General features: G+C 40.9%; 1 protein-coding gene across 5 annotated transcripts in view; it reads right to left on the reverse strand.

Annotated features, from left to right (window-relative positions):
- Window positions 1–381: 381 nt before the first annotated feature.
- Window positions 382–19,079, reverse strand: part of OSBPL6 (oxysterol binding protein like 6) — an 85,703-nt gene continuing 67,005 nt past the window's right edge. For all 5 annotated transcript variants that reach the window (XM_008687184.2, XM_008687188.2, XM_040643427.1 and 2 more), the window contains 10 exons: window positions 14,233–14,320; window positions 13,465–13,718; window positions 12,580–12,717; window positions 12,177–12,240; window positions 10,288–10,366; window positions 8,375–8,519; window positions 6,329–6,473; window positions 5,019–5,145; window positions 2,778–2,900; window positions 382–1,320 (listed from right to left, as the gene is read on the reverse strand). In XM_008687184.2, coding sequence (XP_008685406.1) covers window positions 1,212–1,320; window positions 2,778–2,900; window positions 5,019–5,145; window positions 6,329–6,473; window positions 8,375–8,519; window positions 10,288–10,366; window positions 12,177–12,240; window positions 12,580–12,717; window positions 13,465–13,718; window positions 14,233–14,320 — 1,272 coding nt within the window. In that variant the 3' untranslated portion in view covers window positions 382–1,211. The remainder of the gene's footprint in view (window positions 1,321–2,777; window positions 2,901–5,018; window positions 5,146–6,328; window positions 6,474–8,374; window positions 8,520–10,287; window positions 10,367–12,176; window positions 12,241–12,579; window positions 12,718–13,464; window positions 13,719–14,232; window positions 14,321–19,079) is intronic.

Raw genomic sequence — 19,079 nt, forward strand, 5'->3', positions numbered from 1 at the left:
ATCAATTCCTTAGCTTCTTTTATTATCTCTGCCAATAGCAAAGGCAAATGCCTAATACGTCGTTATGTATCATACAGAATCATGTGAGGAAAATATAAAATATGATTTTGCATAGAACTCATTTCAACAATGCAAATAAGCTCCTCGTACTCTAGCTTCTGTTCCCAGTGGGTTTCGGCTGGTGGCCACGGCTTGGGCCCACGACAGAGATGCGGGGGACATTGTGCTCCACTCAAAAGTCGTTCCATTTACGGCAACTCCTAAGCCCACGTGCTTAGAAATTCCACGTGCTTTCTGTTATTTCCTTCTAAGGTTTTAACACGGATGCCGAGTGTTCAAATCAAATACAGATATTGCCAAAGACTAGGGCACACTGTGAGGTGAGGTGGAAGAGGGTTTATTATCTGGTCGCAGGACAGGAACTTGACGAGCAACGCGAATACAGAGGTCTACTGAGCACACCTTTTCCTTCTTGCCCTTCAGATATATGATACAGTGACCAAGATATCAAAGTAAAGCATGGGTAGTTTACTTGTTAAAATCCACTTACGTTAGTCTCATCATTGCTCTGATCCCAGAAAGTGAATCATGCCATGATTCGAAAGAGCTGTCCCTCACATAAACCTATGAGCACACATTTAAAAAATGATTTATTGTACATCTTTGCATTTCTTAAGGCATGAACAATGGCGTACAGATGGAACAGGTCTGAGAAGTATCACATCTTTTTTGACAAGGTCAGCACAAGTACACCACATGAAACAGACACACTCGAAGTCTGAGCTGACCAACTGCCGTGGCCCAGGAGCTTCTATGATGCGGGGATGGTGCTTCCAGACAAAGGACCAAACGCGTGGTTTATATGTCATGTTGCTTTAACTCTCTGGATCGGCTTTAAGCACCAGTTACAGTTTGTTTTCTTTGCAAACACTTCAGACTTTGGATTTTATGTTCTGCTCCTTTTATTCTGCTTTTCAAGGAGGGCGTGGATGTTTTTTAAGGGATATGGTTGCAGCAAAACAGAAAGGATCCAAAAGTGGTTAGGGGCCTTGTCTAATGCACTTCTGAAAGTCCATTATAAAGATGAATAGAAAAGCAAACGGTCGGTTTTCAGTCGACCCAGAAACCACGCGGAGCTCTAGGAAACATAATTGTGCATAGTTATTTATTCATTCAGAGCGTGATATGTTGGCTAGCTCTACATTCCCAGTTTACCAAAGAACAGGGCTGTCTACTTTGCTAAACCCAGGGTCCTTTCGCAGCTCCCAGTAGGTATCGTTAGAAACCCAGGCTTCTCTTTGATTGGCATCAATAACTTTTCTGTGGAAATATAAAAATCAACATTAGGCACAAATCACGTCAAGGTGGCCTGGTCATTGGACCCTCTCCCATAGATAGGATGTGTATACATGAGGGGTACTTTGTAAGCCAGTGTCCTCTCTGCTTATTGATGATTTGAATTTTTTAAATATTTTTTTAGTATTTTGTTTGTTTGTCAGAGAGAGAGAGCACGCACACAAGCAGGGGGAGAGGCAGAGGGAGAGGGAGAAGCAGGCTCCCTGCTGAGCAAGGAGCCCGATGTAGGACTCGATCCCAGGATCCTGCGATCATGACCTGAGCCGAAGGCAGACCCTTAACTGACGGAGCCTTTGAGGCATCTCTGACTTGACTATTTTTGACCAAAAAGAAACTCCTTTTGTTTGTGTTGTTTGTTTAAAATAGGAGTGGATGAGGTCATGGGGAGAGGGACAGAAGGCACAAATAAATCACTTCTAGGCAAGGCTAGAAGTGAACTGCCCCGCAAAAAAGCAGGTATGGGGCGCCTGGGTGGTGCAGTCAGTTAAGTGCCAACTCTTGGTTTCAGCTCAGGCTGTGATCTCAGGGTTGTGAGATGGAGCCCCGCGTTGGGCTCTGTGCTCGATGCGGAGTCTGCTCTGGACTCTTTCTCTCTCTCTCCCTCTCCCCTTCCTCTCTCTCTCTCTCTCTCTCACAAGTAAATAAATCTTAAAAAACAAACAAACAAAAGGCACGTATAAGCGCTGTACTAAGAGCTTCAGGCCCCAGACCCACAAGGCTATTTCTGCTTCACCTGCGAGGAGAAGTACGCAACAACAGTAGCTCCATGAGCCCCTGCGTGGTCCCCGCCCGGAGTGCACTTCCGTCATCTAAAGGGCAAGGCTGCATTCCTCCCCAGGGCAGGCACGAGATGGCAACTCTAAAGGATATGAGGTTATTCTGAGCTGATATGTCCTGGCTCGGGAGGGTAACAGATGGATTTGGAAAATACAGCTTCATCTGTGTGATGTATATATAATCCTGCAAATAATCCTGTAATAATCACCCATGATGATACCACAGAAGGACCAAATCTGAATGACACAAGCCCCGTATGACGGAAATAAAATCAAATACTAATGAAGCCAGGATGACCTTGTGGGCAGTGGGGTCCCACTGTAGCCTTGAGTTGCGGGGCTGGAAACAAGTTTCCACCGTTTTAAATGGGGTAGCTGAAGTACCAAGAGCATTCTGGGCAAGGCCCTCACCCTTTTTTGCTGCCCACAGAAAGAAACGAGCTGTGGAGGAGAACTGATTTGTTCACATGTACAAAATCTGGTTCAATATGTTCACTACCAAAACCAAAGTTACCCAAATCGGTTTAATTTTGAGTTCCCTGGACACTAAACTATCCCTCATTTTCTTTTTTCGCCTGGAGTTTCTCACGGATGGTGGCAATCATTTGCAAAATGTGAACTTGTTATGGGAATGAACGGACTTACTTAAAAAATTTTGGTATGTGTTCAAGGTTGTTCTCTTCCATGTAGCGCCTTCGAGATCTCTGGAGTTCCTCCACTCTTTGTTTCTCTGCTGCCGCAGCTTCTACATTTCCTTCTTCCAAATATCTAAGCAGAACACAGTTATCCCTCTAATAGATCATCCTCTTTGCTGAGAAAAAAATAATCTCGTCTTGTATAAAATTACCTTCTAGTTGCTGAGAATATAACATGGTGAGCGGATAATGTCCCCTCGCTCCCACCCCAGGCCACACTACCTCTGTCTGCCTGCCCACCGATGAACATGCTTGCTGGGTATGTCAACTGAATTACTGCGTACAGCAGTGTAAAGCTAGGGATAGAAAGGGAGTAGTTTGGCCTTGAAGACTCTTCTGTGCTCTCTTGGGTTCTATAACTCGAGATTTTCGGGATGATGGGAGAGCCCAGGCTTGGGACAATATGAAGAACCGGGTTGCGCTCCTTTTCCATATTATCTGAAAAATACTTAGTAAAGGCCAGAGAAGGGAGGATGGCAGCTGGCTGTGTTCCACCTACTTTTAGAACAGACTGAGAGGGAAGGAGTTTCCCTTTTTATCGGAGGGAGTAAAACTGGTGAAAAAAAGAGAATCTAACATTAGGGGAAATTACAAAAGTACACAAAAAGGAAATGAATTGTAAATGAAATTCAGGAAGGGAATATTTGAATAGAACTGAGAAAGAAAAGGCAGACCCACTGGTGATTTGCAAAACCTGTATTTAACTTTCAAAATGAGAGAAAAGAGCAGGGATTCAGTATGATGCACATGGGAAGCTGGTTGAATTGGAATGTTGGACAGTGAGACCTCATGTTCTGGGGACAGGGGGAGTGTAAGAGGACTGAATAGTAGGACACTCAACACTGGAACATTTTGGCAGAAAACACATAAAGCCACAAATACTCTGGAAACAGAAAATGATCTCAGGTGGAATTTGTAAATTTTTGGAAAACATTTTTGGAAATTTTCGGACTTTTTGGAAAAAGTAAAAATAACTGTCAGAATGGACAACATGCATACAGAACTATATAAAAATAATAAGGAGATGTGGTCCATATATACAATGGAATATTACTCAGCTATCAGAAAGAACGATTTCACAACATTTGCAGCAACATGGACGGGACTGGAGGAGATAATGCTAAGTGAAATAAGTCAAGCAGAGAGACAATTATCATATGGTTTCACTCATTTATGGAACATAAGAAGTAGGAAGATCGGTAGGAGAAGGAAGGGAAGAAGGAAGGGGGGGTAAACAGAAGGGGAACGAACCATGAGAGAATGGATTCTGGGAAACAAACTGAGGGCTTCAAAGGGGAGGGGGACGGGGGAATGGGACAGGCTGGTGATGGGTAGTAAGGAGGGCACGTATTACATGGAGCACTGGGTGTTATACGCAAACAATGAATCATGGAACTTTACATCAAAAACTGGGGATGTACTGTATGGTGACTAACATATATAATAAAAAATTATTAAAAAAACAATAATAAAAAATAAGAATCAGAAGGTATTAAAGGGACTGCATTTCGCGTACATCTCACATCCTGTGGGATCAAAACCACGCCGGACAAACTCCAGACTTTGACTCGGAGCATTTCTAGGTGCTCCTGTAACTTATCTTCTTATTCTTCAGGTTAAAAGACAATCCATGAGACACAGCAGTAGAAGTAAAGAGGTGAAAACCCTGGAGGAGGTTTTAGTGGAGCCAGAGTTCACGAATTTGCACACCTCTGGTGAATTTGGGGCTGGGGGGCAGGAACCTTTTGTTAAGAACTATATTATCTTCTGGGGCGCCTGGGTGGTGCAGTCGTTAAGCGTCTGCCTTCAGCTCAGGGCGTGATCCCGGCGTTCCAGGATCGAGCCCCACATCAGGCTCCACCACTAGGAGCCTGCTTCTTCCTCTCCCACTCCCCCTGCTTGTGTTCCCTCTCTCGCTGGCTGTCTCTCTGTCAAATAAATAAATAAATAAATCTTAAAAAAAAAAAAAAAGGACTGTGTTATCTTCTGTGGGAAATTCTGCTGAGCTAAGTATCTGTTACGATCCCGCGAACACCGTCTTAGCTAGGGTCAAAGTCTCAAATGGTGTGGAGTAAGGGAAGGAATGAATGATTCCATGAATAGATAAAGGAAGGTGGTGAAAATAAGCCTCAATGGCGTCTGTAGCACACCACGATCTAGTGTCCGTTTCAAACATCATGGCCAAGCTCACCTCTGATCCGGCCGGAATCTGGCATCTGTCGGTGGAAGGAGATCTTTCAGGACAGGATCTAACTCATTGAGCTCGATAGCAAACCTTGTGAAACCGTAGTAGAGCTCATAGTTGGTTGGCATGGAACCTGAAAGGCCAATAAACCACCGTGAGTGGCAGACAGGTGAAGGAAGCCTGCAGAAGCTGCCTGAACCCAGGTGCTTAATTACTAGCCACACGAATACTAAATGTGTAGTCATAAAAATCAGATTAAGGTTTTTCTTAAGCAAATTAAATCGGTTGTGTTTTGTTAGATAGGAAACTTTGTGTTAGTTATCAGAGCTAGTAGGTTCATATATTTTGTGAAATTCAGCCTTTAAAATAAAACCTTGTGCACAGAGTACTCTTTACTGGGTAAACTATGCCATCATTTTCCCCTCAAATACTCAACTGGGTAACCAAATGCCAGGCTGATTAACTTCGAACATTAAGATTTCACCAGAAACACAATTTACTTCCTTTTAGAAAAAGACGCAGATCTAAATGATTATTTATTGGCACTTTTTAACTAAACTCGAAGGCGGGATCTTTGTATGCTTTGCTCACGATGTATTCCAAGCTCTTAGAGTAAAGCTGATGCATGGTCACTACTCAAGAAATAGCTGCTGAATGAATGAACTCCCCACACGACCAGCAGGAAATTTAAATACTCCTCTAGGTCTCTTAGAAAACCAGCAACTAATTTTAAAGTTAGGACTTAACTGACAAAATTGCAATGAAAATAAATATCATGTGGACGCTTGTTCTATTTACACTTGATATTCAATTACTGCTAGTGTATTACCAGAACTCTCTTGATATCTTTTATTAAATGTCAACATATTGCAGCTTTTTGCTGCTCAAGTGAGAAGATCACTTATTCTGGTTAAGTTATTGACTTTGTGGATTATAGATGTCTGCAGGCTTTCCCTTGTTTTATTAGAACAGAGAATATATGAGTAAGGATTTAAGTTTGTATAGTTCAATTGTCTAAACTCTTTAATAAACATACCTAGCTTTTGCACGTGGGCATTACATTTAGAATAACTTTACATGAAGCCTCGTCTCTGACCACATGTCAGATTTGGCCTCAATTTTAAAATTCCTTATTATCAAAAGTTGGGATTGACCTCATTTGTATGTTAAGCGTAAAATACAACTATGCTTACCTTAAGCATCTATGTTTTTAATCTCACTATGAAAGCATATGGTGAACCGCACAAGATGTGGCATCCCCTTCCTTCTGTTACTCAAGGTGCCCTCCAGAGGCAAGATGCTCACTCCCATCTCACCTGGTCTCCAGATGCACTTTGCTGAAGGGGCCACACCGCAATAAAGCCCTTCATGCCACTTCCCGAAGAGCCGGTGCACCACCTTCCCCTCCTGATCCATTACGACCCCCTGGACCTCATTCACATTAGAATTCCAATAATTCACCTGGAAAAACCAAAGCCCAATTAAAACGTCCAGTCTCTTTAATAACACCAATCCCTATAATTTCCATACAGAAAACGTTCTTAACTTTGAAGTCACTCATTCAAACCACTTCCAGAAATCTATCTCAAATGTTTTATATGAAAGGTTGGCTTTCCAAGTGTTAGTGGGCTTATCTTTAAAGAAAGGGGTCATCTCTACTCTATGCTAGGGCAGAGAGGGCTCAGCTTCTCTCCTAGTAACCTAGTATTAATTTATTGGTTGGTAATTTCTTCCTTAGATGCCCCTGTCTCAAATTTTTCCTTTGTTCATGGATTTTAATGCATTTCAATGGGCAATGCTGTAGAAGTTGCTTGTGAAATAATTTTTATAGTGTCTGTAAATGGCTAAATTTCATCAGGAAAACCATGCTTCTCCCCAGGAGATGAGAAGTCTGTGGGCATTCACCCATCTGGATTCCATGGCCCTCTTCTAGATCAGGTCCTAGAATTCCCCTTCCCAACTGCTTTAAGCTTCTTCCACAGCTCACACTGTCCACTTCTTTGGATTTGTCCATCCAAAGGGCAAACCACCCACCACCAGGGTGTGAATTGCGCCTGAGGATCAGCCATGGGTGGCCGTTTGAGGCAGGTGTGGACAGAGCTTGGACATGCAGCTGGACTGCCTTTGTATGTGTGGATGAGGCCCCCTGTGGAGCGGGACAGAGGCTGCCACAGGTGGGGAGAGAGCAGGAAGGCCATGCGTCAAGACTGGCTCTCTTGCTCTGCCAGGTTCCCAACTTGGAGTTCTAAAGTGTCCAACCTGGCCTCGTGGGCTTTGTTATAAAAGGTATATTTGTCAAGGTGAAAGAACAGAATGTGTTATGTGACAGACTATAGGTCTGACGTACAAATTTTAAATATCTACACATTTGGAATGGGGCCTCCATTTGTACTTCTGCCCTGAGCTCTGCAAATATTAGGGGCAGGACTAAATCGAAGTTTCTCATGGCCCACAAGACAAAATGCACACATTGACTGTCATCACCCAACCGGGGAAAGTAACGATCCTGGCTTTTCAGTTCAGAGCCACCTGATGAGTCCACAAGCAAAAAAAGGAAAATGGGAGTAACATCTTGAGTAAAAATGAAGATCTTCTATTAAAACTAACATGACCTTCCAGGACGGCGTTAAAGGATTTCACTAAGAAGAGAACATACTGGGTTTTAAGACTCCAATATGTTACCTGTGTCTGCCATAGCAGAACGAGATCGGGAGTAGAACAGATTAAAAGGGGGTGGTGGAGTTTCTGTACCACAACGAATTCGAGAGGACACCTAACCATTAGGGCGATACCGCGCGTTCCACGTCAGACCAGAGCGACTGAGGGCACACGCTGTTGTGCAGGTAGTCTAGCTCGGGAATCTTGTTAATCAAGGTGACGATTTTCTTGAACGGATTTGGATCATCATAGCGGCAGAGCTGGATAAGCTTATGGTGACTGGAAGTTATCATCCACATGCACCCTCAGAAAATGACAAATGCATTATAATTAGCTCCCTAAAATAAGATCACTTGACTATGTTGCAATCAAGCAAGAATAGAAATAGAAACCAGAAGACTCGCTATAGGCAAGGCGTGTTTTCTGGAATTTTACTTAACACCGACTGGCTGTTTAAAAAGAAATTTCTTTAGAAAGAAAAGTACTTCTTGTTTTGCGATGGTGCCTTTTTTGACCTCCACACGTTCGGACGTCTGAATGCCTTGAGTAACTCCACCAGTGGGTTCTGCCTTCTTATCTAAAATGTCCTTAAGGATCAATGATATGGGACACACTCACTTGCTGTTGTTTAAGGTAACTTTTATGTCTCCTTTATGAAGCATTTTATATTATTTTTTTCTTTACTGTTGTAAGATATCATTTACCTTGACAAATGTGAGTTTGCAAATGCAAACACTGCTTTTGGTATTTCTAATGGTTACTTCTCCATAATGCTCTATCCACCTCCTCCCACTGAGAATGTTGTGTATGCACGTGGTGACTTTATTCCATACATAGCAATCTCCATACCTAGTGAAGAATACAATGTTGATTAAGAACAATGAAGGTCACAAACATAAGTACTGTTTCTATGGCTGAGAATATTCTTTGGCCAAAGCTTCCTTTTCCCTCATTTTCCTCTAATTTCTTTGTTGAAAGTTTCTATGTAGTCAAGAACATTTATGATTCATTCATTTAAGGAACATTTCAGTGCTTTCTATAGTCCAGGTGCTAAAGCCACCAAGTTGAATAGGACCTGTCTCTTGCTTTCTTGGCGCCAACAGTATGGTAAGCATAGATGGACATGGCAACAAATACTTATAATAAAATGTGATGAGGACGTGTCATGAGAACACAGAAGGAGTCCTTAGATCTGCCTGGAACGTGGGCTGAGTATCAAGAAAGACTTGCTGGACAAGGCTGGATTCAGTCTAAGCTTGGAGGATGGATAGGAGGGCACTACAGGCCGGGGAAAGGCACTGATAAAGCCATCGAGGCCAGAATAGCATGATGCATCTGGGGGCTTGCCAGTGGTGTGCCACACGTGAGAGGGTGTGGTGGGTGGCGAGTCTGGAAAGGTGACGGGGCAGAGCAGGGAAGGCCTTCAACAACACACTGATGAGTTTGGATTCATGTTGCAGGTAATGGGAACATCGTGGAAGGATTTGAGGGAGGAGATAGGCATGATAGGATGTGCCTTTAAGAAAGATTACCCTGACCATGTTGCTGCAAATGTTGTGAAATCGTTCTTTATGGTGACTAACATAACATAATAAAAATTTCTTATAAAAAAATAGGTAAATAAATCTAAAAATAAATAAATAAATAAAATAAACCTTAGTCCATAAATAAAAAAAAAAAAAAGAAAGAAAGAATACCCTGAGGACATTGTTTCATACTCTGAATTAAGACCAAAGATGTGAAAAATTCTTTGAGAAAAGACTAATGATCATAGATAGCATATGACTAATGCAAATTCTGGGTTACAGAAGGTTATAGAGTTTCTGCCAAGGAATGAGATGACATAGATTCGGATCATCTTTTAATTTGCACATTATCTGTATTTTCAAATAAAATGTTATTTCATAATAAAACACTTGTAAATTTCTAAAAAAAAATGAATTGGTATGATGCAGGCTCTCTATACACCTGGGAAAACTCTCTTTCTTCCCATGAGTTCACAAATATTTAAAGTCTGTTTTGTGGTCCTGGGAATTCTGCCCCCTGCCCACCTTCCTTCATATCCAATCCACCAGCAAATTCTGCCACTGAATAAACAAAAGGAAAACCAAACAATACCAACCAAATGAAGAAAGAAACAAAAACAATCAAGCCTTTGGTCTCAATGAAAACTTCAATTAATTCTAAAAATTTATAGGCTATATCCTTTAGAAAAATACCATGAAAGGATTCCATCACTCTTCTTCAATAAACTTTAATAAAAATAGTCCCTGGATCTAAGATAAATTCAAAAGTGAAAATACATATTGTATAGAAAAGAGGGCTAAAAAGGGAACCTTTGCTATAAAATGCAAACTAACAAGGTACCTGGGACAGGTAGGCTGGCTGTCATCGACGTGATGAACAGAGCATGTGGAGAGAGAGGCAGGGAGCTTTGATACATGTGCTGAAGTGCTCATTTGCTTTTGCGGGGGTCCGTTCTCAAAACTTTGGAGAAGTTAACAGAAGCTTTGGGCATACATGGAAATGGATCATTGGCACCTTCTATAGTTTCAAAGACCCATTTCTGATTTAGAAAAGCAGGTAAGACACCAAAAGGAAAATGAAAGCAACCTACTTTGGAAGCATGACATTCAGTGTTCCAACAGGCAGGATTTCCATGGACTTCCCCCAGAACTTGTTTTTCCATCTGATGTCTAAACAACATAGGCAGAGGAGAAGAAATATATATTTTATATCTAATCACTTAGTCTATAAAAATTAACATCTGTATTACACTGTACATTTCACAAAGGACTTTCACAATCAACAACTGATTCTATATTGTTGATTTAACATGTCATGTGCCTGGGGATGGCCCAAGGTGAAAAAATTAACTATGAACCAAAAAAAATCTACTGTCTATGTTTCTCTAGGACACATGTTTCATATTTTTTTTAACAAATAAAACTGGGAAAAGCTTGGAACAGTATCTGTGTATGTGAATTCACATACACATATACACAGACTCTACTGTGCTTTAATGTCTAGATAAATGTTGTTGTGAGTTTTAACTAAATGGTGCAAATAGTTAACAGATATGTTAAAAATAAGATGTATAGTAAAAATACTTGCAGTATGGCAATACCATTGATTTATATACACATCAATTTGAAAAGTTATATGATTTGGAAGAACAGGAAAAAACAAAATCTCTAAATACAGAAAGGTAAGCAAAATGTATGAGAAAGTGAAATTAACAAATGTGTTCCTACACTGGTTGTTAAATTATGGCCCAGGGCTCAGTGGTTTATCTCACATGATGGCTTTATATTTTACTTCGGGACACTCAGGTTTGCCTGTTAATTTGTAATAACCACTTGATCCCATTTTGATGAACTAAAGGGAACTTAGTGCTGTCTCCACAAAATTTCTGACTCTTTGTTAAGATCAAAAAATGATGTATTCTCATATTTTGCAATGAAATACAGTAACAGTGCTCTATCATTTTGTGCGTTTTTAGACTGAGAAAGGGCATATGAGAAGAGACATTCTGTGAGCAATGAAGCCCCCTTCCAAACATGAAGGAAAAATTTACACTTAATGGTTAAATGTACATATATGGTTGACCCTTGAGCAACACGTGTTTGAACTGTATGGGTCAACGCATAGGCAGATTTTTTTTGATAAATACAGTACAGTACTATAAATGTATTTTCTCTTCCTTATGATTTTCTTAACATTTTCTTTTCTCTAGCTTACTTTACTGTAAGAATATAGTCTACAATATATATAACATACAAAATATGTGTTCACTGACTGTTTACATTTTATTGGTAAGGCTTTTGGTCAATGGTCGGCTACTACTAGTTAAGTTTTGGGGGAGTTAAAAGTAAAACATGAATTTTAGACTGTGCGGGGGTCAGCACCCTAACCCCAGTTTTGTTCAAGGGTCAACTGTATATATTTTTCTTTCTGAAGAGGTTCTGAAACTTGTAATTTTATGTGAGTTTATAACATTCTGACTAAACAATAGGGACTGTATAAGTAGAGACTTCAATCCAAATCCCTGAGCCTCAGTAAGTTAAAGGCCACAAATCAGCACAATGCTTACATATCTAAATAGACCATGACCACAGATAATGTGTTATAGAATCTTCTTTCACAATTAAGATTTCCTTTCACCACCTCAAGAAGCAAGAAGGCAGCAGACAGAACCTCCATGTTATAGATGCAGACAATGAGGCATAATGAGGTAGAGTGATAGCCCTGAGCTGGTCCAGTCGGCATGGAGCTCTGCTGTCCCTAGGGCGTTGTTTCCTAAGTATACTATCTTATCTCCTACATGACACAGCTTCATATTTAAACCAGGACATCTAATTTCTCAAACCGAATTCCACACCAATTACTAACATTCTCTGAGTCCCAAAGATAGAAATCTAACCTGAGCATAATGTGCCTTTAGAAACTAGAAATTGTTTTGTAGGCTCACCAATTGGATTTTGAAGTTATAATTGAAATACAAACCTTGCCAAAACACAAAATTCTTGGATTCACAGTGACAGGCAGAAATGGGTGGATGATGGCTAACCTGGTAATTAAAAACAAAAGAGAAGGCAATGACATCAGTGTTAAAACTTCCATAAAGGGCCATTTTTTTCCAACATACATTGGTCACCCCCAAATAAAAACTAGTCAACTCATCCATCTCTATTATTGAATTATTATCAGAATATGTAAGTAAATTACTGAATCTTTAATTTTAAGACTTCATGCTTAAACAGAGAGAACTTACATACGTTAACAGAGTTTTCTGTTAACTGGTATCCTATCCCCCTACAAACAATGGTTTATCAAAGAGCTGTTTCATCCTCAACCTGTCCTCCTACAGTGTCTGCGTAGAAACCCCTCTGAGTCCAACAGCACTTACCTGTTCTGAGAAAAATCGGAATCCCTTGTCCTCTCTAATGCATTCGTAAGTCTCCCCAAGGACAGGGTTGAATGGCTTACTTCCTGCTCTGAAATAGGTGGAGCAATATCCTGAAACTGCAAATGCAGCAATAAGAACCTGTTAAAACATTTAAGAAAGGAAAATAATATAGGAGAGACTACTTCCAGGTCTGTTTGTCCCGTATTCCTCTATTTTACACACCCCTTTCCCTGGGTGCTGATTTGATGGCGTTTGCATTTCCTATTAGCTGCACAGACTCTTCATAAACTCATGGGTAAAAAAAATGAGCAAAAAGGATGTGAAAGTCCTTGCATGTGAGGTCACGTATTCTTCATTCAGCTGTCACCCAGTTTCCTGAGTATCACAGCATTCAGAGGCTCTGAAACCCCATTTATAGGTTATGTCCTTGGCACGACTTTGCACCATGTGCAGGACGCTCGTGGCTGCTGGTGCTTTCTGGAGGGCAGTCAAGTTTTCCACAGTCATGTGAGGTAGGGGCCAGGGCAAAGCACAAACAGGAGGTTCCTTTCTCTGACCCAAGTTCTTGAACACTTGGGCTCTTCTGGCTTTCAGGAAAGGCTGCTGGAGAGAGGCAAGGCATGCCTTAAACCTGGAAGGAGTGGGTTACCTCTACATCCTCACGTCAGAAACACATATGACCAAAGATTAAGTCACAGAGCATACATCTCCTATGTATCTGGAACTTTGGGGCCCTGACCAATTTGTGCAAATGAACTGTCTCCTCCTTCACCTATGCAGTGAGAATGTTATGCAGAAACCAAATATGCCATCGTAATGACTTCTGCCTTAGTCCACATCTAGGGTTGGCAACCCCCTGCAAGGTACTGCTCTATTATTTATTACCATGCGTTCGTAGGGGTCGTCAGTTTCTGAAGCCTTGTCCAGAAGCTCACTGTATTCGATTTCCTCACAGAGATGTTGCAGAGTGTTGAGCGGCTCATTTAGCTCCACAGGCATAGAGACTTTAGACAAGTCTTTACCAATGTTGTTCCTCAAGATATTCCACAGGTTAATGTTACTGGTGTCGGGACAGGGAGCTGGCAGGCCTGTTCGACGTCCGTTTCGGAAGGCTCCTCCTGTAAGCTCCCCATTCAAGACTGGAAGAGAGAGAAAGACAAGAATCACGATAAAAGATACTTTGACTTTTTGATTTCATGGCGTCTGGGAAGGAAATAATTCTTTCAAATACTTCTGATTGTGTTACATTTCTTAAGCCTCCAGTATACTCTCTCAAGAGTGAATGGGATTATTTCAACACAGGGCTGCTAATAAGTGCACAAAACATCAATGTATAATTTTTTTAAACAAGGTGTTAAAGATGCTCAAATATTATTCCAGAAAAGGTAAGTCAAATTTCTGAAAATTAAATACATTTAATAAGAAAGACTCTAACTTTTGATTTAAGCAAGTAGTTAAAACTTTTTCATTTAAGCATCTACCTAATGGATTTTTCAACCATCTACCGCGACAGATTATACAAATATGAAATATACTGAATGATCAGCTGCAAAAGGAACAGTCAGGGAGGGGAGAAGATAGCTGTTCACTGAATCACCAGCGTTCTAACTTGGCGAGAAGACCGAACAGCCTGGAAGCTGAAAGGATGCATACTTTGCCGAGAGATGTTGTCCGCAACGCTGGTGTTGTCTTCAGATATGTTATCACTCACGTCACTGATGTAGGACTCATCATCTGAAGCCTAAAAAAGGGAAGGACACAGAAAGGATGAGAAATCTTGTTCAGTCTTGAAAGGCCAGAAAGTCCAATGACTAAAAACAAAATGTTGCCCAAATAAGCAAAAGCACAGGTCGAGGGGGGAAGTGTATGTGGCACATGTGCAATGAACACATGAGAGAGAGAAAGAGTGGGCCATGAGCCAGAACACAGCATGGCTTTAAGTAGCTCCCTGCCTCAGCTGGGGTGGGGGTCTGGGGGAGGCGGGGATGTACTCAGAAACACTGCAGTGCAATACAGTAAGAATGTACAAAAAAGGAGGCCTTATTTGTTCCTGGAGGACTCAGGAGGGGCTGCCCAGAGGAAATAAAATTGGCACTGGGTGTTGGAGAGGTTTTTAGAAGCAGGGAGAAGCACGGAAAGAAAGGAGAGTGTACGAAGGTGAGGAGAAACATGAGAGGAACATTCCATTCTAGGAATGCCCGGAAGCTGAGGGGCTGTGATGGAGGGTGGGGTGAACAGGAAGAGGGTCTGGCTGTGGAGGGCTTTTCACGTCAACACAAGAGTTCCCATATCATCCCACAAGTTATTACATGCAAGAGGATGAGAGAGTCCTATTTTTTTCTCAAAAGCAATTACTCTTTTTATTTATTTATTTTTATTACTATCATATTTAGTTTTCAGGAAGATGCCTGGCAGCTTTCCTTCGGGAGCTCAGAGGATGGGATACTACATAGATCTGGGTAGGGAATTCTGACAGGTTAAGACGGCCACGACGAGGCTTTGGGAGTAAAGCTGCTTTGAGAGCCACATTTGAACATAATGGACAAAATCTGGCAGATTATTTGGGGATAGAGGAGGAAGATCCAGGGACGAGGGAAATCAAGAATTAAGCCACTCTCTCCAAGAGAACAACATGGAACAAAAATGAAACCAAAATTTGCGTGAGAATAAAATTAAGGGGCAACATATGTACTTAGGGGAGTTAGAAATGGATGAGATAAGAAAATAGTACAGTAGAGCCACTCAGAGAAATGGGAACAACCCAACGTCTCTACTGCCCGCAAGAAAGCAGCTGATACTTATTTACTTTCTTCAAAATGGAAATAATGTTACATTTTTTCCTGCACATATAACAAAATATACTTACTATAAAAAATTAGAAATTATATGAGGGCAAACAGATTACAGAAAAATTCACCATAATTCTATCATCTAATGGAAACCACTTCTAACATTTGGTGGATATTACCAATGTCAAAATGCCTATAATAATATAACAATATATCTATCTTTAGATACTGAACAAGGGGGTCAGTTTACATCTTGTTTTATAGTGTTCTGAATATATTCCCATTATAATAAATACAGCTCTCACCTCCATTTGGAATGGCACCATAATTCATTATACAGGTATAACACAAGGAATTTAGCCAGCATTTAAATGGTTTCCAACTTTTTATTATTATTGATAATACTTGGATGAACATCCTTGTAAATATAATTCTGTGACTCTGTCTGGCAATTTCATTCATATTTATTCCTAGAAGTGAAATGGCTGTATCAAATGGGTCACATTTAGCCTACAGGCACATGTTGCCAAATTGTTGTTCTGAAAGATTGTAGTAATTTGTCCTCACCAGCAGCACATGAGAATAACAATCTCTCCACACCCACTTAAACACTAGATATTATCAATGTTTTTTTCATATCTATTTACCTAACATACATAAAAGATCTCTTTTAAAGTTTGCATGTCATCTTGTGTAAATATGTTTTCTTTCACACATTTTTCAGTTCATCATCAGGTTGCGTTTGGCTAGTCTGCAATTTATTTTTTAATGCTGTTTATGCCTTTTTTTTTATCATGTGAAAGTTTTAAGTTTGTAGGTAATCAGAAATAATCAGTCTTTGCCTTTAAGGTTTCTGGATTTATTGTTGATGTTTTAAAAGTTAAAGTTGAGAATAATTCCTATATTTAGGGAGAATAGTGATAGAATTATTGCATACATAAATGAATAATGGTAGTTTTGCTTTACACACTGAACAATGGTAGTTTTGCTTTATACACTGAACAAGTCTATAAAGATGGAAAATTGAGAATAAAGTCTTTTTCTGATTCATGTTTTCCCACTGCAACTGGTTTCCAGTTCCTATTGACTGCAAAAGAGCCAACGGTAAAATCATCAGCCACCTTCTTAAGCTTGATAAAAGAAAAAAAAGTAAATCAAACTCTTCTACAAGATTTCTCTTAAAAAAGCTCATCATTAGAGGAGACAAATTCCTGTTTAAACCAAATTCATGTTGCATGCCTGTGTACTGTTTGAACATTTACTAAGAAAACATTCATGTTTATCCTACAAAAAGCTATAAACAGTCTCTTCTTCTTAAATTTCTAATCTCTCCCAAGTAATATATGATAAAAATGGTCCAATACCCATTTCCTTCTAGAATGGTCCATGTAGAATGTAAAACAGTTCCACAATGACAGTGGGCCCTGAGTATGATCTGCATTTTCATATGTGTGAGCTAAGGCTGGGCCATCTGGCTGTGGTCCATGCACATTATCCTGTATATAAAGTTAAGGCTCTGCAGTATTATAATAAAACAATTAATATATATTGATTTCCTCCCCCTGGTCAAGAAGTCCTGGGACAAATACTTCTCCTGAAGAGCTTAGGGATTCAAAAGAGTTCAGGGATTTTTTTCCCCCCTAAATGTGACCAGGCATGTAGCATTGTGGAAACAAGTTAATAGCAGAGGAAAGGAAGTAGATCATTCCGGAAGCAAAAACAGCATTTTTTAAAGGAGCTGAACATTCATTAAATGAAGTGCATTAGTAGATATCACATAAAGAGGATTTTTCTCTCACTCATGGAAAACATTAATGTAAGACAGCTAATGCCCAGATGTTTCTCAGATCAATCATGTGTTAAAGTGCTATCAGCATTCCTTTATTCAGTTAGCAAGTATTTGGCCCCTGGAAGAATCCAGAGGAATAGAAATTGCAAGAGGTTGCAGCTGAGAGCTGAGATCAGATTATAAGCGTCTTTGTATGATGGCTAAGGGATTTAGATAGTTATCCTAAGGACGCTGGGGAATAGGGACATGGTCAGACTTGCATTTCAGAAAGATGAATGAGGCTGTCCAGTGGGAAATGGATTAGAGGGGCAAGAAGGGGGGCAGAGAAACCACTAATGGGGATTGTTCAGGTAATCCGGGGGGAGATGATGGAGGAATGAATTGGAGTAGTGGCAGTGAAGCTGTAGGAAAGATGTACGGATTTGGCGGTACGTAGGTGACAGACGTGACAGAACCCAGTGAGTGAATCAACATGGTGGCGGGTCCTAGTGAGGCAGATGCAATGAAGGACACATCCAGGTATCTGGTGTGAACACTTGGGTAGAAGAGCACGCGCAGGAGCAGATGAGAAGAGTACGCGTCGGTTTCTCCCCACTTGGGGATACGTGTGTGGTTTTGGACATGCTGAAGAGGAGTTCTGTGGTGCACCCAGGGGGCAATGTCTCAGCCAAGTGGTTATGTGGGTCCTCAGCCAAGTCCTGGTCCTTCTTCAGACCCATTCTCTCTTTGAGCTTTAGGTCTGAATACCCAAATACTGGCCAGAGAATTCCACCAAGAGGTCTGATGAACTCACAATGCCTCCAAGTGAATACATCACCTCCACGCACCCCTTGTCTTTCCCTCCGCCACCAGGATCCCTCTCCCCCCAGAGCTGGCACCCCCACACTGTCTGGACTTGTGGAATAACCTGCTTCACATCCCCTTCATTTCGGTGTTGTCAGGGTCTGGTACGAGTGGCACTGGGGCCCCCAGCCAGTGTGCCTCCAAGAGCTTAAACCTAGGGAAATTAGGTTGCTTTCAGAGAGACAGCTCTAAAGTCATCACCTGATGGGTCAGAGCTCCAATAACACGAAGCCAAATTTGACCGGAACCTGACTGAAGAAGGATAAAGGACTGATCAGCAATGGGAGGTCAGAAAAAGGAGAGTCAGAAAAGAAAATGCTGGCAGTATGCCTCCAGCATAGTGGTCCCTGGGGGTATGATTGGCTCCCAGACACAAATACCCTGTCCATGTGGTACAGTATCCCCATAATGGAGACAGAAGAGTGGAACTATGACATCCCGGCCCTCCTAGCCTTTAGTTCACTCAAGACACTGTTCCTGCTCCTGTTCCTTGCTCACCAAGCAACCTCCTGACTAGAGCTAGGTTTCCATGCAGGTGGGCCTTNGGGAAAGAGACACAAATCAGCAAGCATAATTATTTTGTCCATCTGATAGCATCTGACCAATTATCATTATGAATAATTAAACTAGTACTCCGGCTTGTACCCGGGAGTCTCTGTGAATCAGTAAACATATGACTAGGGATCTGAGAGGCAGGTGTGTGGCTTGGTGGTAACAAATTCAGTACACGATACGACAATGCTATTGTACCTCTCCCCGTTATAAAAGTGGTGTGTGTTCATTCTTTCTTTCTCTTCTCCACTTACTTTTGTTTCTAAAATCACTCCTAATTTCAAACGTCCAAAAACAACTACAACTAATTGTCAGGATGCTTCCTTCCAATCTACTTTCTATGCATATGGAAATAACATTCAGCAACTATTTCATTTCCTTTTTGTAAAAATGCAGTACAGATTTGCAACCTCAAATGACAAAATTTTTAATCAACTGTGTGGGAAAGAGTTTTGGCGGCTTCTCCCATGCTGAAAGAGAGAAAGAAAGAAAGAAAGAAAGAAAGAAAGAAAGAAAGAAAGAAAGAA

Source organism: Ursus maritimus, unplaced genomic scaffold (genome assembly GCF_017311325.1).
Source record: "Ursus maritimus isolate PB19 unplaced genomic scaffold, ASM1731132v1 scaffold_1, whole genome shotgun sequence".
NCBI classification, from domain to species: Eukaryota; Metazoa; Chordata; class Mammalia; order Carnivora; family Ursidae; genus Ursus; species Ursus maritimus.